Source organism: Danio aesculapii, chromosome 23 (assembly GCF_903798145.1).
Source record: "Danio aesculapii chromosome 23, fDanAes4.1, whole genome shotgun sequence".
NCBI classification, from domain to species: Eukaryota; Metazoa; Chordata; class Actinopteri; order Cypriniformes; family Danionidae; genus Danio; species Danio aesculapii.
Window position 1 is genome coordinate 21,672,485 of NC_079457.1, and position 17,164 is coordinate 21,689,648.

Here is a 17,164-nt window from a genome sequence, read left to right on the forward strand (position 1 = left end):
TGAAAAAAGCTATTTATGGTCAAAAGGATAAAGATCCCTGTTTTTAAATGTTTGTTCATCCAACAAATAATTGTCACCTTGATGTCATTCAAAACATGCATATGCATGTAATAAATTTCACATTATTTTTTCCATACATATTAATATTGGATATGTCCATCGACTTTCATTGTTGAGATAAATTAATATGCTTCACAAAAGTAAGTCTTTTTTTTTTAGCTTTTGTTAAACCTTTGTCTCTTTCCTTTCAGGTGTTAGCTAGTACTAATTTCGATCTTTTTTGTTGCTTTGTTTTGCTGTTTGATTCATGGTGTGGGTGTTGATCTTATCAGCAGGTGGAACAGGAAAAAAACATCATTGGTGTCGTTAGAGGTCCAAGACCTGTCCCATCGAACAAGGTAGCCACTTGTCACAAGTAAACATAGGAAATATAAGTTGAATATGTTCAGTATATTTTGCTGCCCAAATGCTTGGGCCTAGGAACATATGAAGTTTAATGATTGGTTGGTTAGTTGGTTGAATGATTGGTTGGTTGAAGCTTTGGTTGGTTGAACGGTTGTTTGGTTGCTTGGTTGATTTGGTTGGTTGGTTGGTTGGCTGGCTGGCTGGTTGGTTGGTTGGTTGATTGATTGGTTTGTTGATTGGTTGAATGATGATTTGGTTGGTTTGATGAATGTTTAGTTGGTTGGTCGAATGATTGGTTGGTTGGTTCACGATTTAATTGGTTGGTTGATTGAATGGTTGGTTGGTTAGTTAGTTGATTGATTGATTGATTGATTGATTGATAGATTGATTACAATTAATGTTTTTATTTACAAGAATTGATTGATTGTTGATTGAAATTTTTTATAGTGATATAATTTTTTCAACATCTTGTCTACATTTTTTTATCATAAGTATATCTTTAAGATATAAAGTATAAAATGCATATTTTTGTGTAAAACAACAGTAAATCAAAATTTCCTCTCAATATTACCGTAGAGTGTAAGAAGTTGTTGTTGTTAACCAGTGACAGCAGAAATAGATTCTTTCCTCTCTGCTTTGCTTATCTGTTGCTTTTCTATGTCTTTTCTTTATCCATGCTTTTCTGTACTTCCTTCTTCTTGCTCCAGTATGTTTTGGTCTACAATGGTTTCAGTTTACACCCAGAAGACGTACTCTTCTGGCAGCTGCCGGAGAGCTTCAAAGGGGAGAAGGTAAACACACGGATGGGCTGAACTACTGAAACAATACCTGACAAGTCAGAACATCACTTAATCTAAACCAACCTAAAGTACCTGGTTTATCTAATCACGTCATGTCTAGAGCAGTTATTAATGTGCTGCTGACAGGGAAAATGTGCTGCTTTGAATATTGAAGGTAGAGGTAAACTGATTTAATGGTGATTTGCTTACCTTTTAGTTTTTAGTTTTAATTAAAACTATAACTAAAAAGAAAATAAGGACTGAAAATTGTTTCAATTTTTACATTTCTTCTTTAGTCAACCAAAAAAGGCAATTATTAAATTCAGATGACAGTTGAGCCTAGGAAAAAAGGCAAACAAAGTCAATTATTAAAATCAGATGACAGTTATATTTTCAAAAGTCTTTTCTTATGGAGAAAGCCACTAAATGAAAGTGAAAACAAATAGTTAAAAATCAAAAAATTACTTTTTATTGCATTTATATTTTTGGTCAACCAAGTAAAACTCCTAAATGAGATTGTTATAGTAAAAAAACATTAATCATTTTTGATCAACTAAACTTTTGACATTTAATTTAATTTAATTTTTGATCAGTCACATAAGTTAAAGTAAAAAAAGGCATTTGTTTTTTAATTTATTTTTTTTAGTTATATGGAAGTTGTAGTAAAACCAACAAAATTATTCAAATTAATCATTAAAAAACACTTTATTAAATTTTTATGATAAATTATTAAACATTTTATTTAGTTAACTTTTTTTGTTTTATTCATTATACTTATTTTATTTTATGCTAAAATAAATACAAAATCATTTGTATCGGTTTAGGCAGATTTAGGGCAGAGCCAGACAGAATCTATGGACATATTTTGCTGTTTTTGCGCAGAATATTGTAAAAAATCTGCAGATTTATACAAATGATTTTGGGTGTATCATAACTAAAAACTTAATGTGTTAAATAAAACATGATACATTTCTAACTTTTATTTAATGTTTACAATGCAAATCCTATTGGATCCATTTATTTGGTAAAAAAAGCAAGTCTCTCATAAATGTCTACCACATAACTACTAAAAGACAGAAATGTTTACTTTACAAACTGTATTGTAAGTAAATCATATGAAAATTTTCATATTTGTCAGTAATATTACTGAAATAATGTAGAAAGTAAATACATATAAATTTACACACATTGACACACAACTAAATAAATAGACTCAGTGGCCTGAAAATATGCGGGTTCTGCGCGCGCAGATTCCTTGTGGGCCTCATTTTGAGTAAGGATTCACATAAAAATCCCATATTTGCTACTGTACATTATACCATTGTTTTTTGTAACAAAAAAAGCATAATGAGTTTTCAAATGGTCTGTTTTTGCTTATGTAGGTTGGAGCATATGGAGGAAAGCTGAAGTACACCATCTCCTATGTTCCTGGACCTCGTGGTTCTCCAATAGAGGATGCTGATGTTCAGATTATTGTGAGTACCACTGTATTATCTATAAAAACCTGCAGCGTCTTGACATGAATGAGCCTCTTTTGACTAATCTGTTAAATAATATTTCCACAGGGTAATGACATCACACTGGTGGCACGGCAAACATGGCGAAGAGGTCACGGTGCACGGGAGTCACATGACTTTGAGATTGTCTTCAGAGAGGTGCGAACTCATTCATAATGTGCATCATAATGTCATTGCTACCGAAGTAGAATTTGAGGTTTGGTGTGACATTTGACATAATGTTAACACTATAGGAGCACTGGCTGCGTCCTGATGGCATGCCAGCGACCAGGGAACACCTGATGATGGTGCTGGCGGACCTTGATGATATCTTGATTCGAGCCTCGTATCACACAGAGATGCGCTCGTCCAGTATTTCGGGGGTCCGCATGGATGTGGCTGTGCCTGAGTATACCAGCCTGGCTCAGGCATTGGAGGTGGAGCAGTGCCAGTGTCCTCCTGGGTACAGAGGCCTGTCCTGCCAGGTAGGAACTAGGGGTATGCAGGATTGGGTCAATATTTGAGCTTCAGTAATTAGCAAAATAAAAACACTGTTCAACTTGCTAAATGCAACCCATGATGGGTAGTGAGCATGCAAACACAAACTTGCAGTTATTTTAATGTACATAAGGTGGTGCTGTGGAGCGAGCAGTGGAAATTGTATTTGATTGGCTAAAGCGGGAGTTACTTTGATCAAAAATAACAATCATGTAGTGTGCAAACTATGCCAATTTGAAATGGAGTTACTACTACAATGCAGAATTGTGTATATATAGAAATACTGCAACATCATTACTGATGTAAGGTATGAAGAAAGTGTTCATGGCCTCAGGTTGGCACAGATGTATATTAGTACACACGAACGAGCCGAGAACACATTCACCTGATCTCAGAGAGGTAGACTTCAGGTTTTCATGGGTTTAAAGGGGTGGTCCACTATGATATCATATTTTAAACTTTAGTTGATGTGTAATGTAGCTGTTCGAAAATAAACAACATCTCTGAATGTAATATGCTCAAATGTAAAGGGAGACAACCTACAGCAAACAAACTTTGAGGACTACAAAAAAATACATCCAGGCTAGTGAGATCACAGGGGCTTCCGGTTACGTGCATTCACCACGCGCACACATCCTGTGCAGGAAAGGGGCATGGCCAGAGGCGCTGTAATTCTATACCAAAGAAATCAAAATGCTGCTATTACCAGAGAGCTTGTTCTGTTTCTGTATTTGGGCTTCCGAAGGACACGACACAAAGAGAGAAGTGAATACAGTTTCATTTTCATTATGTTCCAGAGAATTATAAAAAATATAGCTAGCATTTGACAAAGGATAGCTTCTAGAATCTCTCTCAGTTCAGTGCTGGATTCGGCTAAAACTCCTTCAATGGATGAAGCTGTGAATTGTGAGCTACAACCTGTAAGTATTTTTATTTGTTAAAATTGAACAACTACATGCACAGTTTCTAGCATTAACGGTATGTTGTAGCTAGGACATGAACAAGGATGTAAACAACGGGAAATGCTGTTTGGCACTGCTAACAATTTAGTTACAAATTCATATTTATCAGTCAAACTGCTGTAAACACCCACAATCTTCAGCAGCGAGTGCAGTGTCTTTTTATGCAGCCACTTTAAGTGCGTTCTACATCTCAAATAACAAACTCGCAAAAGATATGTGAATGTTTTATATTACTTACACATGTTTATTCTAAATATATGTGAAAAACACTTGTCAGATTTTATTTTTAAGAGCAGGCATGTTCAGCTGTGTGCTCTTCATTTTTCTATCTGGTTCAGGCAGCTAACGCTGCTGATAGCTGCTCTGACTGGACTGTTTACACAGCGCAAATGCTTGTGCTTGTAGGGGCATGACGTGGAGCCAATCCGCAAATCACAGCACATTGTTTTAGCTGACCAATCAGAGCCTCTTAAGGGCGGGCCTTTTAGGTACTAGGAAATATGACAGTTGTTTTCATGTTAGCAGAGTAGTTGTATATAATCAAAGAGATATAAAAAAAATAACTTGATTTACAAAAGAAGCAAGAGCACACATTTGTTTGCTTCTTATAAATGCAACCAAGCCTTATGAATACACAGTGGACCACCCCTTTAAGGAAGTCTTAACTGGACACTCATTCACAAAATAACATAGAAGTGAGAATTAACTGTCACCCCACATTTTGAGTTCACTTTAGAAAGTTGTAGGTGATATAAAGTATGCTTATTATAAATAATCCCAGGTTTAGACAAAAAAAGGCTTTAAATATGTACTGAAAATGTCCCACCTGTTGGACAGTGACATCTAAGGGGTTCAAACTTGCCTCATCTGACTGCGTTTACATTTAGTTGTCTAATTAATTTATAATGAGATTTTGCCATTAAAATTACTTCATGTAAACAACTGAACTAAATATTTTAGTTCAACGCAGACCAATATGGCTAGGAACTTTACTCTCGTTCCGGTGTAATAAACAAGGAACTTTGCTAAATAGTAAATAGCAAGATAGAAAATAGCAACTTTAGATTTTTTGGTCTCAGTACACGATTTAAATACAAACGAGTCAAGATTTAAATAGGAAAATTAACCAAACCTTTTTGGTTAATTTTGAGTGAGATGCTATAGGTCTAATCTGATTCAATAATCTATGCTAAGCTAAGCTCAAAGTTCTCCTGCCAGACCCAGAGATTAGCTGAATGGATTCAAAAATGGTCAAACTCAACTATAACTGTGTTCTAGGGGAGTTGTGAGATTAGCAGCCTAGTAACCTACTTTAATAAAAGATTTTTAGTTTTCTGTAAAAGGCATAATTTCATATATAATGCATACACTTGTGAATATGTTTATATTTATATCTTCAAATACATATATTTTAATATAAATTGTCAAAAATAATGTTTAGTTAAAAAATAGCATCCTTTTTTATTGAACTTAATATTAAAAATATTGATTGTTTTTAGCTTCAATAATAAAATATAAAATTTTTAATATAGAAAATCTAATATAAATACTTTAGAAAATTGCCTGTCCCTTGTAGGAAGCAGTGGTGTTGGTGAAAGTGTTACTCTGTGCAGACTCTGTATTTTTGCTCTTGATGTTGTTTAGGACTGTGCTTCTGGATACACTCGCACAGGAGGGGGCCTGTACCTGGGTCACTGTGAGCCGTGTGAATGTAACGGCCATTCAGACAGCTGTCACCCGGAGACTGGCATCTGCACGGTATGAAGCTTTACCAGCATGCTGTGCTTTTCTACAAGTGCATCAAAGAGTTCTGGGACAAAAAGTGTGCTACTCTACTTTTATAGTTGACTTCAATAGTACCAAATGTATAATGTATTTCTTTAAATTATATAATTTTATTAAAAGAAATATTAATGTGTCAGTTATAAACTATAATCATTAATTTTTGAGTAATTAATAATCTAAAGTAATTAGTTTTAAAATAATCTAAAATTAAATGTATATTAAAGAAATTTGTATTTATTTAAACATTTAAACTAAACAATGTAGTTAATAAAATGTTATATTTTATCATATATTGTTTACAAATTAATTGTAATCAAATATAAACTGCATCATAAAAAGCTTTGATTTTATTTGCTCTCTAATTAAATACTTGAGTAAAAGTGCATCATTATATTATTTAGTCAACCTGAATACTAGAATGATTTCTGTATAAAATATAATAGAAAAACAATAATGTAATAAGTTATTTTTAAATAAAATAAAATAAATTATTAGCGTAACAAAGTAATGTTATAATATTGCAATTAAAGTATGTCAATAAATTATTTAAACTAAATAATATTATTTGGTTTCATCTAAACCTATCATTTAAAATTTGAGTATATTGTAGAAATACTATAAGACAAATTTTAATATTATAAAATGCATTTTATTTGCATTACAATTAAACATACATTGCTTTTATTTGCCCACAAAAAATCAATAAACAGTTCAACAAAATCATTAAGGATTAATTTAAATCAATTTATTAGTCATTTGTAGTACACTCAAAGACAGTAGTATACCTGTACATTCCTTTGTAATATGTAACACAATAAGAAATAGTTCTTACGATGTATAAATTAATATCATTTGCCTAAATACTTTAATTGCTGTTTTTATTTTTTACTAGATTTTATTTTACCTTATATGATCTTAGAAAATTATATATTATATAAATGAAAAATATTATATATTATAATTTTTCAGAATATGGTCCAATAACAAGAAATTATATGAAATATTAGAGTAAATGATATTTTAAATAATGTCTTAAAATGTTCTAAAAGTAAATAAATAATTAAATAAATATATATATATATATATATATATATATATATATATATATATATATATATATATATATATTTTATTAAATTGTATTTTATTATTATTATTATTATTATTATTATTATTATCATCATTATTATCATCATTATTATTATTATTAAATGACCCTCATAAAATAAGTCCATACTATGATATCTTCTTGATCCTCAGAACTGTCAACACAACACCAAGGGTGAGCTGTGTGAACAGTGTGTCGACGGCTTCTTTGGAGACCCGACCGCTGGGACCCCAGAGGACTGTCAACCATGTGCCTGTCCCGGCACTGACCCTGATAACCAGTGAGTCTCGCCCGAGTCTGCAACAGTTTTTACTGTTTGCTTTCAGCAAGATTTTTAACAGTCATGTCTTTTGTAGGTTTTCTCGTACCTGTGAAAGTCTGGGGAATGGAGGATACCAGTGCACCGCCTGTCAGCCTGGATACCTTGGCCAGTACTGTGAGCGGTGTGTACCGTTACCACTGCATTCAAACACACTGGCTTTGATTTTATTACAGATACCGCCATTATTTGATGTGATTTTGCTTTCTTCACAGCTGTGCACCTGGTTATATCGGAAATCCACAAGCAAGGGTCCCCTGTCGCAGTGGTACTGTATCTGTTTATTTATATCACTTTTATTCAGACCCTCGAGGATTTCACAATTCCGCCATAGCTGAATTTAATGCAAAATCAAATAAAAAGTCTCAATTTTGTGGAGCTTGCAAAATATTCTTTCAATTGCCAGAGATTTCGCACATACTTTAGGCAGTCAGCACACTGTTTATATTCCTGCCACAGCCCAGAGCGCCATCTGTATAGTTTTACATTCAAAAACATGATAGTATTTGCAAATAGAATGTGCTTGTCTGCCTCGAGCTGTCAATAGACTTCATCTCAAATCCTGGTTAAACAAAGACAAATAAGTTGTATCAATCACTAAACTTGTCATAAGCATAGACTTCTCTCTTTTTTTCTCTCTTACACACACACGCAGACACAAACAGAATTGCGCATCGATGTATTGAAATAGCCGTCTATGAACACTGACCACTTGGCATTTGTTTTAGAAATATTGGTTTAATTTTCAAATACGAGACTGAAGATTTATCGGTAAACTCTATTTTCAATGTTTTTCTCAGTGTTTCCTTTAAATAAATACCGTGCTCAGTGATCCTCGAGGTCAGAATATTACTAATGAATTAAAATGTGTAAATGTGTGTATATTTTCACAGTAAACTAATAAAAGAAATGCCACACAACCAGACACAAATTTTAGTCACAAAAAGATTTTTTTTTTCTTTTGGGAATTCCTATTGGGCATGAATTTTTAATTTTAGTGCACTAAATCAGTGTTGTTTGGCTTTTTTTGCCATATATGAATGAAATATCCCTGCCCCAGTACAATTTTGGAAGCTGATTAGCAAATATAAATGGTTCATTTTTACTTAAGGTGAGACACTACAGGTGCATACAGTGGTCAACATTTGAAAAGTTTTTCAAAATTGTTTTAAACCAAGAATAGGTGTTGGATAGTTTTGGAACAGCTTTGATCAAAGGTGATGATCCACTTCAAATGTTGACTACTGTAGAGAACAAAAAAAGAGGAATAATAGTTACACGTTTTCTAAAATGTTATTTTTAAGTACACAACTGAGGCATTTCCTTAAATATGTCTATATGTAAATATATTTCTACCCAAAAATCTGATCATTGGATGAATCAGGTTCAAAATTTGTGTAAGTTTATTTCACATACTGTGTTAGAACACAGAGAGGATTTTAAGAATCTGTTTTTATCTCTCCAGAATTCAGAAATTACTGCAAACAGCTACAAAAATGTTATTGTCACAATTTTTGTTAAGTAAAATGCTGTTTAGAATCAAACATATTATCTATGCACGTATCCCCTAGGTAAAAACCTTCAGAACACAGATATCAATAAAACAAAGTGGAGATTTATCGCGCATTGCACAATAGAAAACTTTAGAAATAAACAGCCTTTAAAAATATGTAACAAATTAAAAATATGTGACCAAAAAAAAAACTATTTTGGTCAGGATAACTCCAAACACACCAAATGGAAGACAATGAACTGGCACAGGACAGCATACAAGAGGGAGCTATAAAGGAGAGTAAATTAAGAAACAAACAGCTGAACACAATAAACTCATACAAAGACAGACAGAGACAGAAGGTTTGAGTGCTCGACCCAAAAAAACGTGAGCACAGCACAACATACAAGACAAGAAAGGACTAGCATCTGTGCTGTACAGTAAAAATGTAATTTTCCACAATATTACTGTTTATGGAGTGTCATGGTAGCGCAGTGGGCAGCACGATTGCCTAATAGCAAATAGGTCGCTGGTTCGAGCCCCGGCTGGGTCAGTTGGCATTTCTGTGAGGAGTTCTGTGTTCTCCCCGTGTTCGCGTGGGTCTCCTCCCAGTCCTCCGTGTACTCCGGGTTTTCCCCACAGTTCAAAGGCATGCAGTATAGGTGTATAATGCTAAATTGGCCGTACATGTGTGTGAATGACCGTGTATGGGTGTTTCCCAGTGTTGGGTTGCAGCTGGAAGGGCATCTGCTGTGAAAAACATATGCTGGATAAGTTGACCAAATTTTGAATGTCTCTTGGCATTAGACAGAAAAAAAACATTTATTGACAAAAAAAAAACTAAAAATGCCCTCTAGTGTCAGAAAATCTCCCTGTTTTGTTAGTAATTCATCAACACAGAAATAAAAAAATGACATTGTCAATTGATTACTTGAGGTGTCCACACAAACAGGTAAATTGTGATTTAGCATTTCTATTGGACACACCTTGTTAAAGTGTGTTTGTCTGTTGTCAGTTGCTGCATCTCTGGTGGTGAAGGTTTATCCAGAAAGGGTTCAGGTGGCACAGGGTCTGCCCGTCACTCTCAGGTGCCAGGTGTCTGGAAACCCTCCACATTATTTCCAGTGGTCTCGTGAAGACGGACGGCCCATCTCCAGCTCAGCAGAGAGACGCAGACAAGGTGCTGGCCAGATTAATAAAGCAAATGATATATCAATGCACGGTCTCTGTACTCGGTAATTAAATATACCAAATAATCAAACCATATTTCATCGCAATGTATATTATAAATATTTAAACGGGGTCAACCAATAAAACCTGCTTAGTCACTCATATTAATGAAATAAATATTTTAATAATAATATCATTAAATAGCATCCTATATAAACAGTATAATGCATATGTTATAATATATTATAATTACTATTAAATATTTATAATATAATATTTATATAAATTTACACAATTATATTTCTTATGTATAAAAATATATTTTTTTTAATTAAAAAGTATTAAATATGTAAGTGTAGTAAATTATAAAATTTTATATTGTCATATGTCTATTTTTGTACTGTGAATTCTCTGAATGATATTATGAAAAAGGTCCATTTAAATCTTTTTAAAGAGCTAATACATCTAAAAAATGTTTAAAAGGTCAGATGAATGGAGAAAAATGTAATGTACAAATATACATATATAAGTGTGAGAATATTGTGCAGGATCTGTGCATATTAATTCATAATCTGTGAAATGTTTTTTCATTAATATGTAGTATTAATATATAGTATTACATATAAAAATGATTATCTAATATAAATTATTAAAATTAAACTGCATAAAATCTATATATTTAAAATATTCATATATATATAAACATATATATGAATTAATACATATTTAAAGTAATATACTGAAAGTAATTTCTTTAAAAATATATTGATTTATTGAAATCTTGCTGAACAAAAGGATCTATTTCCTTTCAAAACAAAGCACACCGATCCTTTCCTTTTATATGGTAGTAGCATAACAATACCAGTGCATGACCTTATAATCATAAAAAAACCTTTTGACTTCAGGAGAGGAGCTGCATTTTTCTGGAATTCAGTCTAATGATGCTGGAGTTTACATCTGCACCTGTCGAGACCAGCGCAGCTCCAACAGAAGCAAAGCCGAGATTTTTGTGACAAGTAAGCTGTTTTCCACTATTACAAAAAAAAAAAACACACACACTCTCTATGCCCGATATTCTCTTTTTTCCCGATTGTCATATCACTTTTCCCTCACCAGCCCTACCATCCAAGCCCATCGAGGTCTTCATTGAAGAGCCCAAAGCTCAGAGTGTGAGAGTTGGATCTACAGTGAGCTTCATCTGCACAGCCAAGAGCAAGGTATCAGTGTCATTCAGGTCATAAAGATTATTTTAGTAAAGGAAAACTACAATTAAGGCTAAAACTATTGGTCAATAAAATATTAAATAAATAAAATATAAACTAACATTTTAAAAAATCACAATAAATGAACAACTAAAACTAAATGAAACTAACAACAATCGCAGAAGGTAGATTCTTCTAATGAGTCATCTGTTGAACTGTTAATCATCACAAATACTGCAGAAGAATCATGGTTTGGGGTTACATTCAGTATGGGGCAGTACGAGAGATCTGCAGAGTGGATGGCAACATCAACACCCTGAGGTATCAAGACATTTGTGCTGCCCAAATTCTACAGCAGGATAGCACTCCTCCTCATACTTCAGCTGCCACATCAAAGTTCCTGAAAGCAAAGAAGGTGAAGGTGCTCCAGGATTGGCCAGCCCAGTCACCAGAAATGAACATTATTGAGCATGTCTGCGGTAAGGAGGCTTTGAAGATGAATCCAAAGAATCTTGATGAAGTCTGGGAGTCCTGCAAGAACGCTTTCTTTGCCATTCCAGATGACTTTATCAATGAATTATTTAAGTCATTGCAGAGATGTATGGATGCAGTCATCCAAGCTTATGGGAGTCAGACACAATATAAATTTTTTTTCCACTGCACCAAGACTTTATATTCTATACTGTACATTATTTCTGTTAACTGACAAGACTTTTGTCTAAGCAAAATCAGACCTTACGGTCCAAATTAAATAATTAAAAATCAAGGCATGATCATATTTTATTTTAGTAAAATAAGTGTAATCTAGAGGCCTTTGCCTTCCACATTAACCACTTCTGATACCAAATGATCAAGTAGAAGTCAAGTTATTATTTGTTGTTGTACAGTATGATCTTAAAATTAAAACTTTTTTCTTCAGTGTCTGTTCAAACAATTATTTTATTTTCATTACTAAGAGGTTTGGACAAGAATTAATGTAAGCCGGGCAATCACTAAACTTGCTCTGGTTGACATCGGACGTGTTATGTTAACTCTGCTAAAATACAATGGCTAAAACTAAAACGAAACATTTAAAAACAAAAAAAATGTGTTTACGAAATAAAAACTAAACTAAAACTATTAATGAAACAAAGTAAACTGAAATCTCCAACACATTTAAAAATAACATTGAAGTAAAAACTCATTTAAAAATACTTAACTATAATAACCTTGATCCACGTGCACATAATCTGAGACTCCTTGACTTTCAAACCAGATGGACACTGAGATATAGAGGCTGCAAGTCTGAATGACTGTAATTGAAGTTATTTTGGGACATGTGCTTGTCTTTCGTAGTTGCCAGCTTACACCCTGGTTTGGACCCGCAAAGGCAACGGCAAGCTGCCCAACCGAGCCATGGATTTCAATGGAATCCTGACCATTCAGAACGTGCAGCCGGAGGACGCAGGCATCTATGTTTGCACAGGGTCCAATATGTTGGGCATGGATGAGGGCAACGCTGTCCTGTATGTCCCAGGTTTGTGACTGGCACCACATCCTCTAAACCTCCCTGCCTTTTAGTTCTTCTGTCTTTTTTTTGTTTTCTTGCTGCATGACTTTCCTCTTTTTTCTTTCGTCCTGTTTTTTTTTTTTTTGTATGTGTGTTTGCAAAATTCTGCTCGATGTTATGGACAAACAGCATGGCTAATCTTGCTTTTTGTTTAAATTATTGTGTTAATCAAAAAAAAAAAAAGCTTTTTGATTATTTGCTGAGATGTTTTTGTAACGCTTACGGTTAACTGAATGGCTACTCATGTTGCCAGTGTAAAATCTTTACATCAGTGTGATACAGCTTGTGAATGGTTCATAAGAAAAGCTAAATATTTTTGTAATCAAACTTTTTTTTTTATTAAGTCTAATCCAGCACCTGAAATCATTTATTTTATTGTCTCAATACAAATTTCTGATCATTTGTTTTCTTCATATGTTTACAAATAGTGTTACAGGTTATTATTTCCAAATTTTGGGGTTATTTATGTTGGAAATTGGACTAATTTTCAATGATTTTAATCAATGCAAAAACAACACCAGCGGTGTTCACTCCTATGAAGACTGACAGCATATAGCAGTTTTTTCTCAAGTTTTGTGTTTCAAAATGATCTGGCTTGTAAATGGTTAATAATAAATATTGGTTAATAATAAAAATTAAACTTGAAGAAAAAAATACCAATCAGCTTTGAAATCATTTGATATTTCTCAACACAAATTGTCTCTGCTATAATTCAATTTTGAGTCATTGGAAATTTAGACTTTGCTTTTAATCCGCTTATTTTTAAGGCTCATTTTTTATGTGACTCGCATATCAAAAACAGACTACCATGAAGACTGAAGCCATACAGTATATTAGTGTTTTCCACATTTTCTTATGGCAAAATGATCAGGCTTATGAATGGTTTATAAGAAAAGTGAAACTTGGATATATAATTTTGTAAACAAAGAAAATACCAACCAGCATCTGAAATCATTTGATGATTCAACTGTTTCACTTATAATTTGATTTTGAAGCATTTTTGAATCCTTGCCATTAGAAATTTTGACTTTGCTTTTTAATCCCCTAAATTTAGGACTTCAAATAAATTCCCATGATGCTCGTTTTGTTATGTGACTCACATATCAAAGAACAGACTCCCATGAAGACTGACGCCATATATTCATTTTTCTCACATTTTTATGGCAAAATGATCAGGCTTATGAATGGTTTATAAAGAAAGTGAATCTTACATATACCATTCTGTAATCAAAGAAAAAACCAACCAGCATCTGAAATCATTTAATCTTTCAAACTGTTTCAGCTATAACTTGATCTTGAAGCATTTTTGAATCATTTCCACTAGAAATTTTGACTTTGCTTTTCAATCCTCTTAATTTAGGACTTCAAAATAATTCCCATGATGCTCGTTTTGTTATGTGACTCACATACTGTATCAAAAAACAGACTTCCATAAAGACTGAAGCCATATATTCATTTCTCTCAAATTTTTATGGCAAAATGATCAGGCTTGTGAATGGTTCACGATAAAAACTAAACTTGGATATACAGTTTTGTAATCAAATAAATACCAACGAGCATCTGAAATCGTTTTGTGTTTCACAACACACATTTTTAGCTATAATTTAATTTTGAAGCATTTTTGATTCATTGCCATTAGAAGTTTCAATCGTCTTAATTTAGGACTTAAAAATAAATTCCCATCATGCTCATTTTGTTATGTGACTCGCATATCAAAGAACAGACTCCCATGAAGACTGACGCCATATATTCATTTTTCTCAAATTTTTTATGGCAAAATGATCAGGCTTGTGAATGGTTAATAATAAAAGTGAAACTTGGATATATACTGTAGTTTTGTAATCAAAATAAATACAAACCAGCATCTGAAATCATTTGATGTTTCTCAACACAAACTGGCTATAATTTAATTTTGAAGCATTTTTGAATCATGGCCATTGGAAATTTAGACTTTGCTTTTCAATCCTCCTAATTTAGGAATAAATTCCCATGATGCTTGTTTTTTTATGTGACTCGGATATCAAAAATAAACTCCCATGAAGACTGAAACCATATATTCATTTTTCTCACATTTCTTATGGCAAAATGATCAGGCTTATGAATGGTTTATAAGAAAAATGAAACGTGGATATATAATTTTGTAATCAAAATAAATACCAACCAGCATCAGCTATAATTTGATTTTGAAGCATTTTTGATTCATTACATTAGAAGTTTCAATCATCTTTATTTAGGACTTCAAATAAATTCCCATGATGCTCATTTTGTTATGCGACTCACATATCAAAGAACAGACTCCCATGAAGACTGACGTCAGTTTTAATCAGACATCTTCAGTGACTTCTCAAGTTGTCAGTGTAAAATCTTTACACCAGACGTAATGATCAAGCTTGTGAATGGTAAACATGAAAGCTACATTTTTTTTTTTAGAAATTTGCAATCCAAAAAAAAAAAAAAACACTTCACCATTCAAATCATAACTTCACCATTTATTACGATAATTTCTTTATCCTGTGCTCATGAATTGTTTGGAAGCTATAATTTGATTTTGAACCTTTTTTTGCTTCGTTACCACTGTAAACAAAGACTTTCTTTTTCATATATTAATCCTTCTCATATATTATTCCCTTGATTCACATTTGGTTGAATATATATACCAAACGTTAACAGAACATTAGTGGTGAAGTCTGAAGCAATTTATAACAAACATTAGGTATATTTCACAATACTAATGATTGTCAGTTGGAGTCAAATAGAAATGAGCACAAAATATTACGAGCAAATAGTTCATAAATGCATTATAGGCTGTATTAGAATGCTACATTTGACCTCAGTTTGATTTGCCTAATCATTTACACAATATTGCTATTATTGTTAAAACAAGCTCATTCATTTCTTTATAAAACCTTTTGCAAAATACACAAATCATTCCATTCAATTAACGATGAACTACATTACTTGAAACAGATTAAGTACAGAATTTTGCACAGAATAAATCCTAGCCAGTTTACTAACCTGTAGTTATAAATGCATCTAATTCATGCATAGTGAAATCATCTGCTGGTATACTGTAATTGGGTGTTATCATGGTGGCGGTTCTGTGTCAGTCTTCTTACTAGTGGGGGAGTTGTCTTCATTTCTGGGCATGTTTACTGTCATTTCCCTCCTGAGGTGGTGTTTGTTGGGTGGTGAGGTAGGGAGGTGTCATAAAATACACTGGTGTCACGGTAGAAACTGGAACTCATCGGCCGAATGGACTGCAGGCACAATCCCGTTCCAGACTCCAAGATGGGATTCCTCCCCTGCTTTTGTAATGGAACTGTTTTTCTTTTTTGTATTTGAAAATGGTGCTATTATTAGTGCAGTAGTTTAAATGTTCACTTTTTCCAGGAGTGTCATATTTTCCATTACTTTTTTTTGGTCATCTTATGAATTGCCATTGGTTTGGGCAGGGATTTGTTTTTAAGATCTGTTTCAGAATCTCAAATATAGATATTACTTTGGCTTTTTACTGCGTTCTTCAGTTATGTCCCATTTTAGTATTAGTAATTAAAGACATTTCATAAATAATGGCTTTCAAATGTGGCCAACAGCGATATGTACTTTAGTAACCATATTTATCTTGACTGCAAAAAAAAAAACTACAACTTTGGTTTACATTTACAAACACTACGAATGAAAGGATGTTTAGGCTTAAAGGTTGTGTGTATTAAATTTCACACGTGCATATATATATTTTTATGTTTTGTTCTTATTCATTGTGTATGTTTTACAATTCGAATGGTGCTGTATAATTGTATGTTTTCTTTTGGTTTATTTTTATTAATCAAGCATGTAGGAGTATATTCAATTATTTCATTAATTAAAGCAATATTTAATTTTGTACATTTTTGAAATGGTGCTGTATCTTGAAAAATCAGATATTTTTTTTACATTGATCTCATTGTTTTGTATTTGTCTAAGCTGTGAAATGTATGTACAAATTCTTAATATGGTGAAAATATTAAAAGAATAACAGGTTCAGTCTGTGGAATGGAACTGAAACTATCCGCAATTTATCAATCACAAGCTGTATTCAAAGAAAATACAATATGAATGTTTATGCCAAGGTAAAGCTTTTACATGTTGTTTAAGATACTAACCTGCTGCATGATTTCATCTGAGTGCTGTTTTCTCCACTGTCTTTGTTTTTTTACACAGAGTGCGCTTAACTTACACACAGTCTTCTGAATGTGCATTGATTTTTCAGTTGCAAACTAAATGTCCTGTTTGATTGTCGTTATGACACTGTTGCTTGGCATTTTACAGCAACTCTTCATTGACTATAATCTTGCATAACAGGCACTGTAAATCAATGATACTGGAGCATACTGGTGTAATTGGGATGAACTTAATTTTC

General features: G+C 32.9%; 1 protein-coding gene across 1 annotated transcript in view; it reads left to right on the top strand.

Moving 5' to 3' along the window:
* hspg2 (heparan sulfate proteoglycan 2) overlaps nucleotides 1-17,164 on the top strand; it is a 187,612-nt gene that overhangs the window by 115,406 nt on the left and 55,042 nt on the right. The window contains 13 exon segments of the mRNA XM_056448664.1: nucleotides 333-398; nucleotides 1,113-1,196; nucleotides 2,567-2,659; nucleotides 2,750-2,839; nucleotides 2,935-3,165; nucleotides 5,785-5,898; nucleotides 7,186-7,313; nucleotides 7,390-7,476; nucleotides 7,568-7,620; nucleotides 9,860-10,024; nucleotides 10,920-11,030; nucleotides 11,131-11,231; nucleotides 12,552-12,732. Coding sequence (XP_056304639.1) covers nucleotides 333-398; nucleotides 1,113-1,196; nucleotides 2,567-2,659; nucleotides 2,750-2,839; nucleotides 2,935-3,165; nucleotides 5,785-5,898; nucleotides 7,186-7,313; nucleotides 7,390-7,476; nucleotides 7,568-7,620; nucleotides 9,860-10,024; nucleotides 10,920-11,030; nucleotides 11,131-11,231; nucleotides 12,552-12,732 — 1,504 coding nt within the window.